The sequence below is a fragment of the Dendronephthya gigantea genome, unplaced genomic scaffold (assembly GCF_004324835.1).
Source record: "Dendronephthya gigantea isolate DGI-Jeju-01 unplaced genomic scaffold, DenGig_1.0 000140F, whole genome shotgun sequence".
In the NCBI taxonomy this organism is placed as follows: domain Eukaryota; kingdom Metazoa; phylum Cnidaria; class Anthozoa; order Malacalcyonacea; family Nephtheidae; genus Dendronephthya; species Dendronephthya gigantea.
The window spans coordinates 1-10,473 of record NW_021163150.1 but is presented as its reverse complement, the minus strand read 5'-3'; the positions used below and the strand labels follow the sequence as shown (position 1 = coordinate 10,473).

Genomic DNA, 10,473 nt, shown 5'->3' with positions numbered 1-10,473 from the left:
CCAAGAACGACAGAAGTTGCTATATACTGCAACAATCATGTCTCCTTGACGTAAATAAATTACGGGGTTTCGCAGTATTTACTGCATCAGCAGTAAATTTATACAAAATATGTTTGGCTAATTTTAAACGGCAATACTTTTCACACTTTTCAATATTTCGATTTTCAAAAGTTTATACCGTACTTCTTAATTTCGCTAATTTTTGAACGATCTTTTAAACTGTACCGACTACTGTTGAATTTTCCAATCCGTTCATTGTTGTGGGTGGGGAGAGCTTGTAAGCTTGAGAAATAGATCGAAGGAATGCTAAATTACCATAAACTGACTGAAATGTTTCGAAGAGTTCCTCTGGAGTAGATGGTTTCATTTTGGTCATAAATCCACATACTGCGAACATACTACGCTATCGGCGCAGATTTGAGAAGTGTAAGTGAACGGTGAGCTTTGAATGCAGCGTGGGCCGTGGAGCGTAGGTAAAAGAGCCTGGCCTGCGAGGTTGAGCTTTGAAGTGAGCTATACCGTATTTACTCGATTGAGCGCCGCCCCCGAACGAGCCCCGCATTTGCGATAAATTTTTCTTAAAGAGCGTCGCCCCCGAATGAGCGCCGCACTCATTATTTTCAAATTCGGCGCTTAATCGACACACCGTCAGAATTGTTGAAGACGCTATGGTTTAATATCGTTTCTTATTCATTTAATTATTATATAGCTCAGTGGTGCGCACCGCTCTGACGTCACGTGATGACATCACCGCTCCATCTATTACGAACACTGATCTGTATGATATTTGTGAACTCAGCAACTCAGCTGTATTGATTTTTTTTTCTTTATAAAAATTGAATGTTTATTCTGTTGTAATAATGCGCTATTGCAGTACTCGTGGTGAAGTAAGCGACAAATCGTTTGAGGAAATATTATTTAATAATTTTACCTCAAATGGAGGCATTTTTATGCCAGAAACGATCCCTAATATTGATTCACAAACTTTGCAAAGTTGGTCAGAACTTTCTTACGTGGAACTGTGTAAAGCAATATCTAGATTGTTCATCTCTGATAGCGAAATACCCACGGACGATTTAAGTGGTGAGCGTCTATGATATATTAATAGTCTTTATGAAAACACTAGTTTGACTTTTTTGGTGTAAATAGTACTAATACTGATGATTACGCAGTTTCCAAGAATTTTCAAGAGCATGCACTCTAACGCAAAAATTCCTTTCTGGAACCAGTAACATGACAGCCTATAATTTGTTCTTTTTTTTACCTAATTTATTCATGAAGTCTGCAATCTCCTTATTTTGTTGACGACATCATTGACCGGCCAATATATCATAATTCTTGGAAATATTTTTTAGGTCAGTCGACCACACATTCTAATTAAATGAACACAACACTGTACAATTAAAATAGGTACTTGACTGAAAATTAACTTGCTCCTACCTTCACCTAAAATTTGATTTTTATGTCTGTGTGGCATTGTTATTTATGTCTGACATTATATGGATCAATGCACAGTAATAATTTTTATGTTTATTACAAAATCTAGAAATTATCACTGCCGCATTCACTGATGTCTTCGACCATAAGGATATAATCCCAGTTAAGAAGGTTGTTCAAGGTGTCTATGTTGCTGAACTTTGGCATGGACCAACCTTGGCATTTAAAGACCTGGCCCTAGCCTGTGTTGCTCAATTTATAGCATATTTCAACAAAAAGAAGTCCCGGCATGGTACTGCTATTGTAGCGACGTCTGGTGATACTGGTAGTGCAGCCATCGAAAGTATACAGCGATTCAAAAATATCAATATTATTTGCATGTTTCCCAAAGGTGCTTGTTCGAACGTTCAACAACTGCAGATGACGACTGTCGTAGATGAAAATGTGCATGTCTTTTCTGCAGAAGGCACCTCGGATGATATGGACATCGTTTTGCAGAGTATTTTGAAACAACCTGACCTTGTTAAGAAGTACAACCTGTTCACATTGAATTCTGGAAATTGGGCTCGAATTATGATTCAGATTGTCCACTATTTCCATGTTTATTTTCAAGTGCATCCCAACCCAGGTGATGAGGTGAATATTGTTGTTCCAACTGGTGGAATGGGTAATGTAACAGGTATGTTTCATAGAATAATTTGTATTATTTTTTTGTGAGACAATCTTGGGAGATATTGTATGTTAGACAATCATAAGGTAATCTTAGTTTTACTTTTTAGCTGGTTGTATTGCCTATCTTATGGGGTTACCAATAAAGCTGACATGTACCACAAATGTGAATGACACTGTTCACCGAGCAATATCTGATGGAATTTTTTCCCCAAAGCAAGTCTCAAAGACCATTGCACCAGCTATGGATATTCAGGTATTAATATTTAGATTTTTTAAATTGGCACACATCACTCTAGGGAAATTGCAAGTCTGTTTAAAATAAATGTTGTCTTTGCTAACAAAGTTGGCATAAGATAATTTTTTCTGGTATTTGATCAACTCCAATCAATCTTTGTGATGACACAATTGTTTTCATTGTTCTTCTTCTATAAAATTTCATCTTTGAATTGTTATAATTTTTTGCCAGGTACCACCTAATTTTGAGAGGGTGATATTTCTTCTCTCTGGTGTCAAGGAAGTGCAGGAATTTGCATCAAATTTTGAGAAGAATGGAAAAAGTGAAGTGCCACAAAATGCAAAGAACAAGGTGTAGTCTCATTTTTTTTTATTTCTATATAACCAACTGCATATATAGATTCATATTCGTAAGGTCAGTCAACAAAGATTTTGTGGCACTTCACTCAATGTGGGAAAATGTTTGAAAGGGTGTGATTCACATTGCCTTCATTCGATCCTTATAGATGTCTGCTGTACTAAGCTCACAATCTGTTTCACAAGAACAAATTCTAAATATTATGAAGAAATCTTGGTGTGAATGGAAATATCTAATTGACCCCCATACTGCAACGGGAATGCATTTTGCTTTCAACACAACCAGGTAATTGTTGCACAGTTTCCACAAATGGCACCTTTGTACTGTTAATACTAATAACTAGCTTAACATCATTTCACTTTTCCAGCATACAAAACGGTTCCCCTTCTGCTCATGTTGTTGTCTCAACTGCACATATCGATAAATTTCTGGAGACGCTAGAGATGCTTCAAATTGAGCATCAACCCTCCAAAAAAATACAGTCTTTATTTGAAAAGCCAACAAAATTTAAAGAGTTGAAGAAAGGTGAAAACTGGTATGAAATTATTTTGAAAACTATTGATGCCATTGATAGCAACCACAAAAATACTGTACAGGAGTAATTATTTAATTATTCCCATAGTATTTTTTATTGTACAAAATAGAGTTGATAATCTTAATGTTAAGATTACTTGATAATACTTGAGGGAAGCACACACATGCATACATAATATATTTACAATTCTTAACATACTCCATAGCAACGTTAATAATTAAATAGCAGAACCTAAACATGAAACGTTTCTACTAAGAATTCATCTAAACAGATGCCTCCTTGTCCTCAAGACTTTTAATATATTCATATTCCTCTAGAAATTAGAGAAATACTTGTCATTGTCAAATCAAGAAATTTTCAATGAAAAAAGTGTACATATTAGCCTGGGCTTTACAGTTAAAATATCACATGCAATATTACAACTTTCACCACTTTACTTTGCTCATGTCTCTCCATTGTTGGCCACTGACTAATAACTTAATGCAGTCTTTCTCTTCAGTCTTTGTGGCCACCAAAGGCCACAAACGTAATGCAGTGGCACACAATAAAACCGCAGAAAGCTATTCGAATCGCATTTCAACTGCAAGCTGTAGTATCACCCTTAATTACAGAAATGTACTATGACACAATGCCTTTAGGTTATGGTTAGGTTTACCTTCTGTCAAGGGTGCAACAGATAGTCTTGATTGCGTGAACAGAGATAGCGATTTAAGTGGTCCTCCATCTTCTTTGTGTTCCTGTTTGAAATTTATAACATCATAAAATTCTGACTTGAAAAAACCAGGAGAATTACCTCACAACAAAGAATACCTAGATACAATAGAGCTTATCGGAGAGTATATAATTCAATAGAAATTACCATGTGAATCTTCCTCAATTCCTTAAGAGATATAAATCTTTTCATCATCCTCACATACTTGACATCGACCATAAACCACTTTGGTTTATCTTTTGAAGCTTTCCTTCAGAAAAGAAATAAAACTTCAGCTACTTGCCTGAATTATTAATCTGGTAATGCTTCAATAACAATGGCATTTATTCAAATAGTAACAGTACACTCATACAGTACTGCATGCGTAATTTGGTACAGTAGCTCCAAAGAAGAGATGTTAACTGCTAATCGATACTGTATACTCACGGATCATAATGTGGATCTGCCTTATCAAACTGTGTGTGATCCACGTAGGACTCTTTCACAACCTACAAGGTAATAAAATTGTGTGATTCCATGTTTGATCAAATATCTTTCACAAGATTTTAGATCCACCATATCTTTATATGGAGGGCACTACATCATAAAAGATGTGATTCCAAGGAACTTTTATATGTTTAAGCTAATACCTCCATGATTCCAGCAATACCAGGTTCCTTGCAGTTGCTGTGGTAGAAAAATGCCAGCTCGCCAATCCTCATTTGATCCCTCATGAAATTCCTTGCCTATGGCATGCATATGCAGTGATTATGCTATGTATATTAGAATGCCATCTAGTTTAAATACAAAATCTACTCTTGTTCACTGAGATAAGAACCATTGACGTTGCCTATAAACATGTCAACATGATTTCAATTTTCATTTTGTAATGTACCTGGTAGTTTCTTACGCCATCCCAATGTGTTGTCTGATCAGTCGATTGCTTAAGATCTTCTATACCAAACTGAAAATGTTCTTCAACTTAATTTTACATGGACAACATGGAAGCTTGTTCATGCAAACTAAATTTTATACCAACTGGGAATCATTACCTTGACATCAACTCCATTTTGAATACGGCTTTCTGGTTCAGACTTCATCAGCCATTTTGTGAATTTCTTCACAGGCTAGTTAATTAAGAAAGGAATCAAATTAATGTCACACCCTTTATTAATTATTACCCACATTCAATCATTCATGATTCATATCTTGCATTTGATCACAATGCATTAGTATTGTGAGTGGAGAGCCACAACTCCCATTGTCAGGAGTGGCAGCATCAGGGTGCATGGGGAAGGCAAGATGAACCATTGATGAAGGTAAATGGGACAGTGCTCATGGTTTTAAATTCAATAGCCCACCTCAAAAAATAAATTTGTCACTACTAACAGACTAGGTCTGACAGAAGGCACTTTCAACTGTGCAAAAATTATGGACTCAAAATGGGCATTTGAACCTACGGTTCCCCTTTTTCTACTCATTAAATAATTCTGCCCCATATTCTCTAATTACATATCCTTGAATCGATCCAGTTTAATAGCGAACATACTAAATATATAAACTGGCAACCTCCACTTTATCGCTAGTAGGTTTTGGTGTTTCCTCGATTGAATTTTGAGCAGTTCGTCTCTTCTTTCTTGGCGGCATTGTGAAAAGTTAGAGTGTTTTCAAACTCAAAGCCCTTGGGTTAGGATCTCGTACAATGAAAGCGCGCAATTCGTATTGTTGAGCAATCGATTTTACGGGGGTTTACGGGGGGGGGAGAGAAAATTTCGGAAAGTCACTGGTAAATCTATTTCAGGTTTAAAAATAATATTGAAAGAAAAAATCAACGAATATTTACCTTTTAAAACAAATAAATAATTATTTTTCGACAAATGCTTTAAATAGCATATACCTGGATATATAAAATTAAGCTAAATTGCTGATAAATATTACAACCAGTTTGTAAAGTGTTCAACGTTCAACCCCCCGTCTGAACTCTGTTTCTTTATTTTCGTATTGCCGTCGAAATGGCTGCTCAAAAACTTGGAAGGTTAGCATCGAAAACAACCGCGTTTTTCTTATGTGACATGCAAGAAAAATTTCGGCCGTCCATACGATATTTTCCAGAGATAATAACAGTTGCTAAACGCATGGTATGTCGCTTTGATTATCCTGTTTTTTACTTAATGTTTGATTACTGAGTTGGACATTCACGATTGTATTTTAATGCTGTTTTTTTTCAGGTTGACAGTGCTAAAATAATGGGTATTCCAGTTATAGCAACGGAACAGGTAGAATATGCATATAATAGCTACGTTGCACCTGCACTTTTAAAGATTTTAGGATCATAGTTTAATTATAATTCACACTGTTTTATTTTCTATTTAGTATCCCAAAGGACTTGGTAGTACAGTAGCTGAGATTGACATGAGTGGTATCACAGCATATCCAAAAACAGTCTTTTCAATGGTGATACCCGAGGTTGAACAGAAATTGAAGGAAATGGAACATGTTAAATCAATTGTCTTGTTTGGAATTGAGGTATGTACTGAGCTTTTTTATTAGGTAAGATACAGCATATACCCATATACCCAATATATACCAGGATCCCAAATTCCATACTAATATATGGGGTACTTGAGAATTGAGATTGGATGATACTGTTTCAATAAACCATTTCAATATTTACCTAAATAATATTTCTATTTAAATCTGTATCGTTGGTATTGCAAAGTTGACACTTTCACCATTAAGTTAATTATTAATACTTATATGAAAATATTAATATGAAAATCTCCGTCTTTGGCGGTCAACATAAAGCCAGTGAACATAAACCCAGCACTATAATGCATATATACTCTTTATGCTCATGTTCATACATAAAAATTATGTTGCAAAATTGTGTTTTTGTGTGTGTACATACACAGAGTCTACTTAGTCTTTTAATTTGACAATAATAATAATATTAACAATACCAGTCATAATAATAGACTGATGCATACATGTGTAAGCACCATGAGAATAAAAATTAATATCACTTGTGTCTAGGCTGCCAATCTCTGTCAAAATGGTCTATATATTGAGCTCTAAATACACTATATAATAAGTATTTTATGATTACTGTTTTACGTTCTTGTTTCCATAGGCGCATGTTTGTGTTCAACAAACAGCTCTGGATCTTCTTGAACGAAATTATGATGTTCATATTGTTGCTGATGCTGTTTCTGCTCGTAGCATGACAGACAGGATGTTTTCTTTTGAGGTAAATATATTATACTGTAAATATATTATTATTTCACGTAATGTCAATTAATGCAGCTAATGAAAGCAAGACAAATGAACAATCTAGACTTAAATCATAGTAATGATATTAACAGTTAACTGCTAATTTAAATGAATATTTATAAAAAGATTTGGTTTCTTTTAGCGTCTTCGGCAATGTGGAGCATTCGTAACCACAAGTGAGTCTGTTTTATTTACTTTACTTGGAAGTTCAAAACATGAGAAGTTTAGGGAAGTACAAGCACTGGTCAAAACATCATCTCCAGATTCTGGGTTGCTATCAAAAGTTTGAACCATATTTGAACTTATAAATTATTGTAATCAAAGGTTTGAACTTATAAATGAATGCATAAATAATACTCCACAAGATTTTTATAAGTTAGTGATAAAAAACGATTACCATACTGAAAGTAATTACAAATATCAAGTGTATCAAGTTTACAGTCTATAGATAATTTAATGTAGTTTAGTCAAGTTTCTGCCAAAGGAATTATAATGGTTAGTTCATGAGTGGATTTATTAAAAGTTGATGTTGTCTTGTCCTCATTCCCTTCTTGTGGTAGTTGCAGATGGAGCTTCGGGAATTTGTCAGAATACAACTCAAGATCATACTAGATAATTGTAAATTTATAGAATATATAATATGCCTTGAAGACATTGTGCTAACAATGCACATTATTATAGACTCTACAGTAACTCTTGTAGGAAGCACAATAATTAGGGGACACAATGCACTTTTCAAAATATCTCACCTTTGAAACATCAAGTGCACATTCAGCCCCTGAGTTGATCTGTGGTAACTCAACCTTAATCATGATGCATTTGGGTTTTTCATTTGTTGCCTCCACCATCTCGATGTGATGCTTGGGGAAATTCTCCTCTTTTGTTACTTTCTCTTTTCTACTAGTTGACATTTCCTGGATTAGCAGCCTCTTCGGTTTATTTCCATCTCTCTTTTCACCAGGCGAGCCGTGAATTTTTCTTGCTATTCCACCTGCCTTTGGATCCTCTCCATTCATCACAATTTTGGAAAGTCCTTCAAGTATCGATCCACTCTCAGTTTCACCTGAGGTGCTATTGTCTGGTTTAGTTGTCACAGATGGTGCCTTCCCAAAGTAGCTGGTGAATAAATACCTCTTCAGTTCGTCTATATTTCCTTTGTATTTAATGGTTAGTATCTTATAAGCTGTAGATAATTTAATACCAGCTTGTTTCTCAATGTAGTCAAGTGCTAACGAGGCAACATATCTCCAACCTTGAATATCCTTCTTTGTTTGGTCAATGATATCATTGTGAAAACAAATATCCATGACAGAATGTTTCGAGTTGACTTCGGGTAAATCTCGTAAGTTGCTGGCTACCACAGATATTTTGGTGTCCCCCTCTTTAGGTTTCGATACACGTTCCCATTTGCAAATGTTGATGAAGACATGGTGATTGCTTGTTTCTGGTAACTGAAAAATAACGGAATACAATCTAGGCAATTGTAATCAAAAACGTACTTCCCACTGATCCCATTTTAAGCAAACTTATGATTGTAGCTCTTTTATATATCACCTATGGAATTGATTTATGTGATCAGGAAGACTTTCTGATGGGGCTTGAAGCTCTTCCGGTGGATGATTAATCAACTTTCCATACTATTAAAATCTTTATAAAGTATGCTATGCATTCATGTTGCTAGGTAACTTTAAGGACAACCCAGAGCTTAATAATTTGAGTTTATACATTAATGGCATTCTTAAAGCATAATTTCTGCTCTTTGCAAGAATGAAAAATTCTCTTTTGAACTGAAATTATATTTCTGGAAACTGATTTTATTTATTCTTACACTTCTACCTTGACAGTACGAAAACAGAATACTGCTTCAGGAGGCTTCCAGTGTTCTTTTTGTTCCTTGATAACATTGTCTATCAATTTTCTGTACCCCTCTGGGTTTGTTTCAGCTAGATCATCTAGCATTTTCCATAAGGTATCGGCTTGACCCAAAATTGACTCATTACCTGCAGCAGCTCCAAACTGGAATTGCGCATTGTCCGCCATCTTGAATTTTAACGAGTGTTCCCACTGGGAGTCATGGAACGAGACTTTGTTTTTTTAAAGTTTTTCAAAGTGCAAAATCTTTTTGACAGATTCTGGTTTTGAGTTTTGACTATCACATGTTCTAACATAAACTTGTAAAGGAAAAAGTATTAGTTTGAACGTGGGCACAGCACAATCAAAACGTTAAACCAGAAACTTCTGCCAAATAACGTTCGAAATAATGCCCAAATGGTCAATGACCCTGACCATTTTGGTCAATTTTGACCATAGGACCCCAATAAATATTTTTGAAATATTAAGTAAACAGTTTTTTGTCCAGTTACGTTCAGTGACGTCAGTGATCGCGAAGCATAAGATATAGTTATTGAGCTATAACTATAACTATATCTACTATATCTGTAACTTTATGCTTCGCGATCACTGACGTCACTGAACTCGCAAAGTAACTGGACTATTTCCTTATTATTCAAAAATATTTATTGGGGTCCTATGTTTTGACGACTATTTCAATGTTTCAAAAACCAACCCATTAGTCTTAAAAGACATTTAAAAACTAGTTAGGCTTACCCCTTACCATTTTGGTAAATTTTGACGACTTTTTGAGGTCTTCAAAAATGTCTGAAAATGCTAAAAATGGCTTCCTGAGACTAATATCTTTAATTTTAGAGCGTATTTGGTTGGTTTTTGCAACATTGAAAAATTGTCAAAATTGACCAAAATGGCAAGGCTTACCCATTACAATTTTACTCAATTTTGACGACTTTTTGAACTGTTCAAACACTGTCTTAAATGCTAAAAATAACTTCCTAAGACTAATATCTTTCATTTTAGAGCACATTTGGTTGGATTTTGGAACATTGAAAAATTCTCAAAATTGACCAATATGGTAAGGCTTATCCATAACAATTTTTGTCAATTTTGACGATTTTTTCAATTGTTCAAAAACTGTCTTAAGATGGTAAAAATGGCTTCCTAAGTTTAATATCTTTCATTTTACAGCACATTTGGCTGTTTTTTGGAACAATAAAAAAGTGGTCAAAACTTACCAATATGGTAAGGCTTATCCCTTACCATTTTGCTCAATTTTGACGACTTTTTAACTGTTCAAAAACTGTCTTAAAATGCTAAAAATGACTTCCTAAGACTAATATCTTTAATTTTAGAGCACACTTGGTTGGTTTTTGGAACAATGAAAAAGTGATCAAAATCGACCAATATGGTAAGGCTTACCCATTA

General features: G+C 34.8%; 4 protein-coding genes across 4 annotated transcripts; 2 read left to right on the top strand and 2 right to left on the bottom strand.

The window, feature by feature from the left end:
• Positions 1 to 800: 800 nt before the first annotated feature.
• On the top strand, positions 801 to 3,319 carry LOC114536551 (threonine synthase-like 2). Its single transcript, XM_028557896.1, has 6 exons — positions 801 to 1,083; positions 1,547 to 2,116; positions 2,217 to 2,362; positions 2,576 to 2,695; positions 2,850 to 2,986; positions 3,069 to 3,319. The coding sequence occupies exons 1-6, from the start codon at positions 861 to 863 to the stop codon at positions 3,301 to 3,303; spliced, it is 1,431 nt and encodes a 476-aa protein (XP_028413697.1). The 5' UTR covers positions 801 to 860; the 3' UTR covers positions 3,304 to 3,319.
• Positions 3,320 to 3,458: 139 nt separating this feature from the next.
• Positions 3,459 to 5,574, bottom strand: LOC114536539 (thymocyte nuclear protein 1-like). Its single transcript, XM_028557881.1, has 8 exons — positions 5,497 to 5,574; positions 4,980 to 5,054; positions 4,823 to 4,891; positions 4,578 to 4,673; positions 4,375 to 4,436; positions 4,096 to 4,198; positions 3,892 to 3,973; positions 3,459 to 3,549 (listed from the first exon to the last, which is right to left on the bottom strand). Exons 1-8 carry the CDS (start codon positions 5,572 to 5,574, stop codon positions 3,500 to 3,502), a joined length of 615 nt encoding a protein of 204 aa, XP_028413682.1. The 3' UTR covers positions 3,459 to 3,499.
• Positions 5,575 to 5,924: 350 nt separating this feature from the next.
• On the top strand, positions 5,925 to 7,509 carry LOC114536552 (isochorismatase domain-containing protein 1-like). The gene is made up of 5 exons (XM_028557897.1): positions 5,925 to 6,065; positions 6,156 to 6,203; positions 6,301 to 6,453; positions 7,058 to 7,174; positions 7,340 to 7,509. Exons 1-5 carry the CDS (start codon positions 5,940 to 5,942, stop codon positions 7,484 to 7,486), a joined length of 591 nt encoding a protein of 196 aa, XP_028413698.1. The 5' UTR covers positions 5,925 to 5,939; the 3' UTR covers positions 7,487 to 7,509.
• A 132-nt stretch (positions 7,510 to 7,641) lies between these two features.
• LOC114536553 (PIH1 domain-containing protein 2-like) lies at positions 7,642 to 9,237 on the bottom strand. The gene is made up of 3 exons (XM_028557898.1): positions 9,034 to 9,237; positions 7,947 to 8,648; positions 7,642 to 7,805 (listed from the first exon to the last, which is right to left on the bottom strand). The coding sequence occupies exons 1-3, from the start codon at positions 9,235 to 9,237 to the stop codon at positions 7,665 to 7,667; spliced, it is 1,047 nt and encodes a 348-aa protein (XP_028413699.1). The 3' UTR covers positions 7,642 to 7,664.
• Between the last annotated feature and the right edge of the window lie 1,236 nt (positions 9,238 to 10,473).

Excerpts from the sequence above, each read along its gene's own strand:
- LOC114536551 (XM_028557896.1), top strand. The coding sequence starts at position 861 with ATGCGCTATTGCAGTACTCGTGGTGAAGTAAGCGACAAATCGTTTGAG. Across the intron at positions 2,117-2,216 it reads TGGAATGGGTAATGTAACAG|CTGGTTGTATTGCCTATCTT; the intron begins GTATGTTTCATA and ends TTTACTTTTTAG. Across the intron at positions 2,987-3,068 it reads TTTGCTTTCAACACAACCAG|CATACAAAACGGTTCCCCTT; the intron begins GTAATTGTTGCA and ends TCACTTTTCCAG.
- LOC114536539 (XM_028557881.1), bottom strand. The coding sequence starts at position 5,574 with ATGCCGCCAAGAAAGAAGAGACGAACTGCTCAAAATTCAATCGAGGAA. Across the intron at positions 4,199-4,374 it reads GCAGATCCACATTATGATCC|GAAAGCTTCAAAAGATAAAC; the intron begins GTGAGTATACAG and ends TCTTTTCTGAAG. Across the intron at positions 3,974-4,095 it reads AATTGAGGAAGATTCACATG|GAACACAAAGAAGATGGAGG; the intron begins GTAATTTCTATT and ends AATTTCAAACAG.
- LOC114536552 (XM_028557897.1), top strand. The coding sequence starts at position 5,940 with ATGGCTGCTCAAAAACTTGGAAGGTTAGCATCGAAAACAACCGCGTTT. Across the intron at positions 6,066-6,155 it reads TAACAGTTGCTAAACGCATG|GTTGACAGTGCTAAAATAAT; the intron begins GTATGTCGCTTT and ends GTTTTTTTTCAG. Across the intron at positions 6,454-7,057 it reads TTGTCTTGTTTGGAATTGAG|GCGCATGTTTGTGTTCAACA; the intron begins GTATGTACTGAG and ends TTGTTTCCATAG.
- LOC114536553 (XM_028557898.1), bottom strand. The coding sequence starts at position 9,237 with ATGGCGGACAATGCGCAATTCCAGTTTGGAGCTGCTGCAGGTAATGAG. Across the intron at positions 8,649-9,033 it reads TCTGTTTTCGTACTGTCAAG|TTACCAGAAACAAGCAATCA; the intron begins GTAGAAGTGTAA and ends GTTATTTTTCAG. Across the intron at positions 7,806-7,946 it reads GTGCACTTGATGTTTCAAAG|TATGATCTTGAGTTGTATTC; the intron begins GTGAGATATTTT and ends ACAATTATCTAG.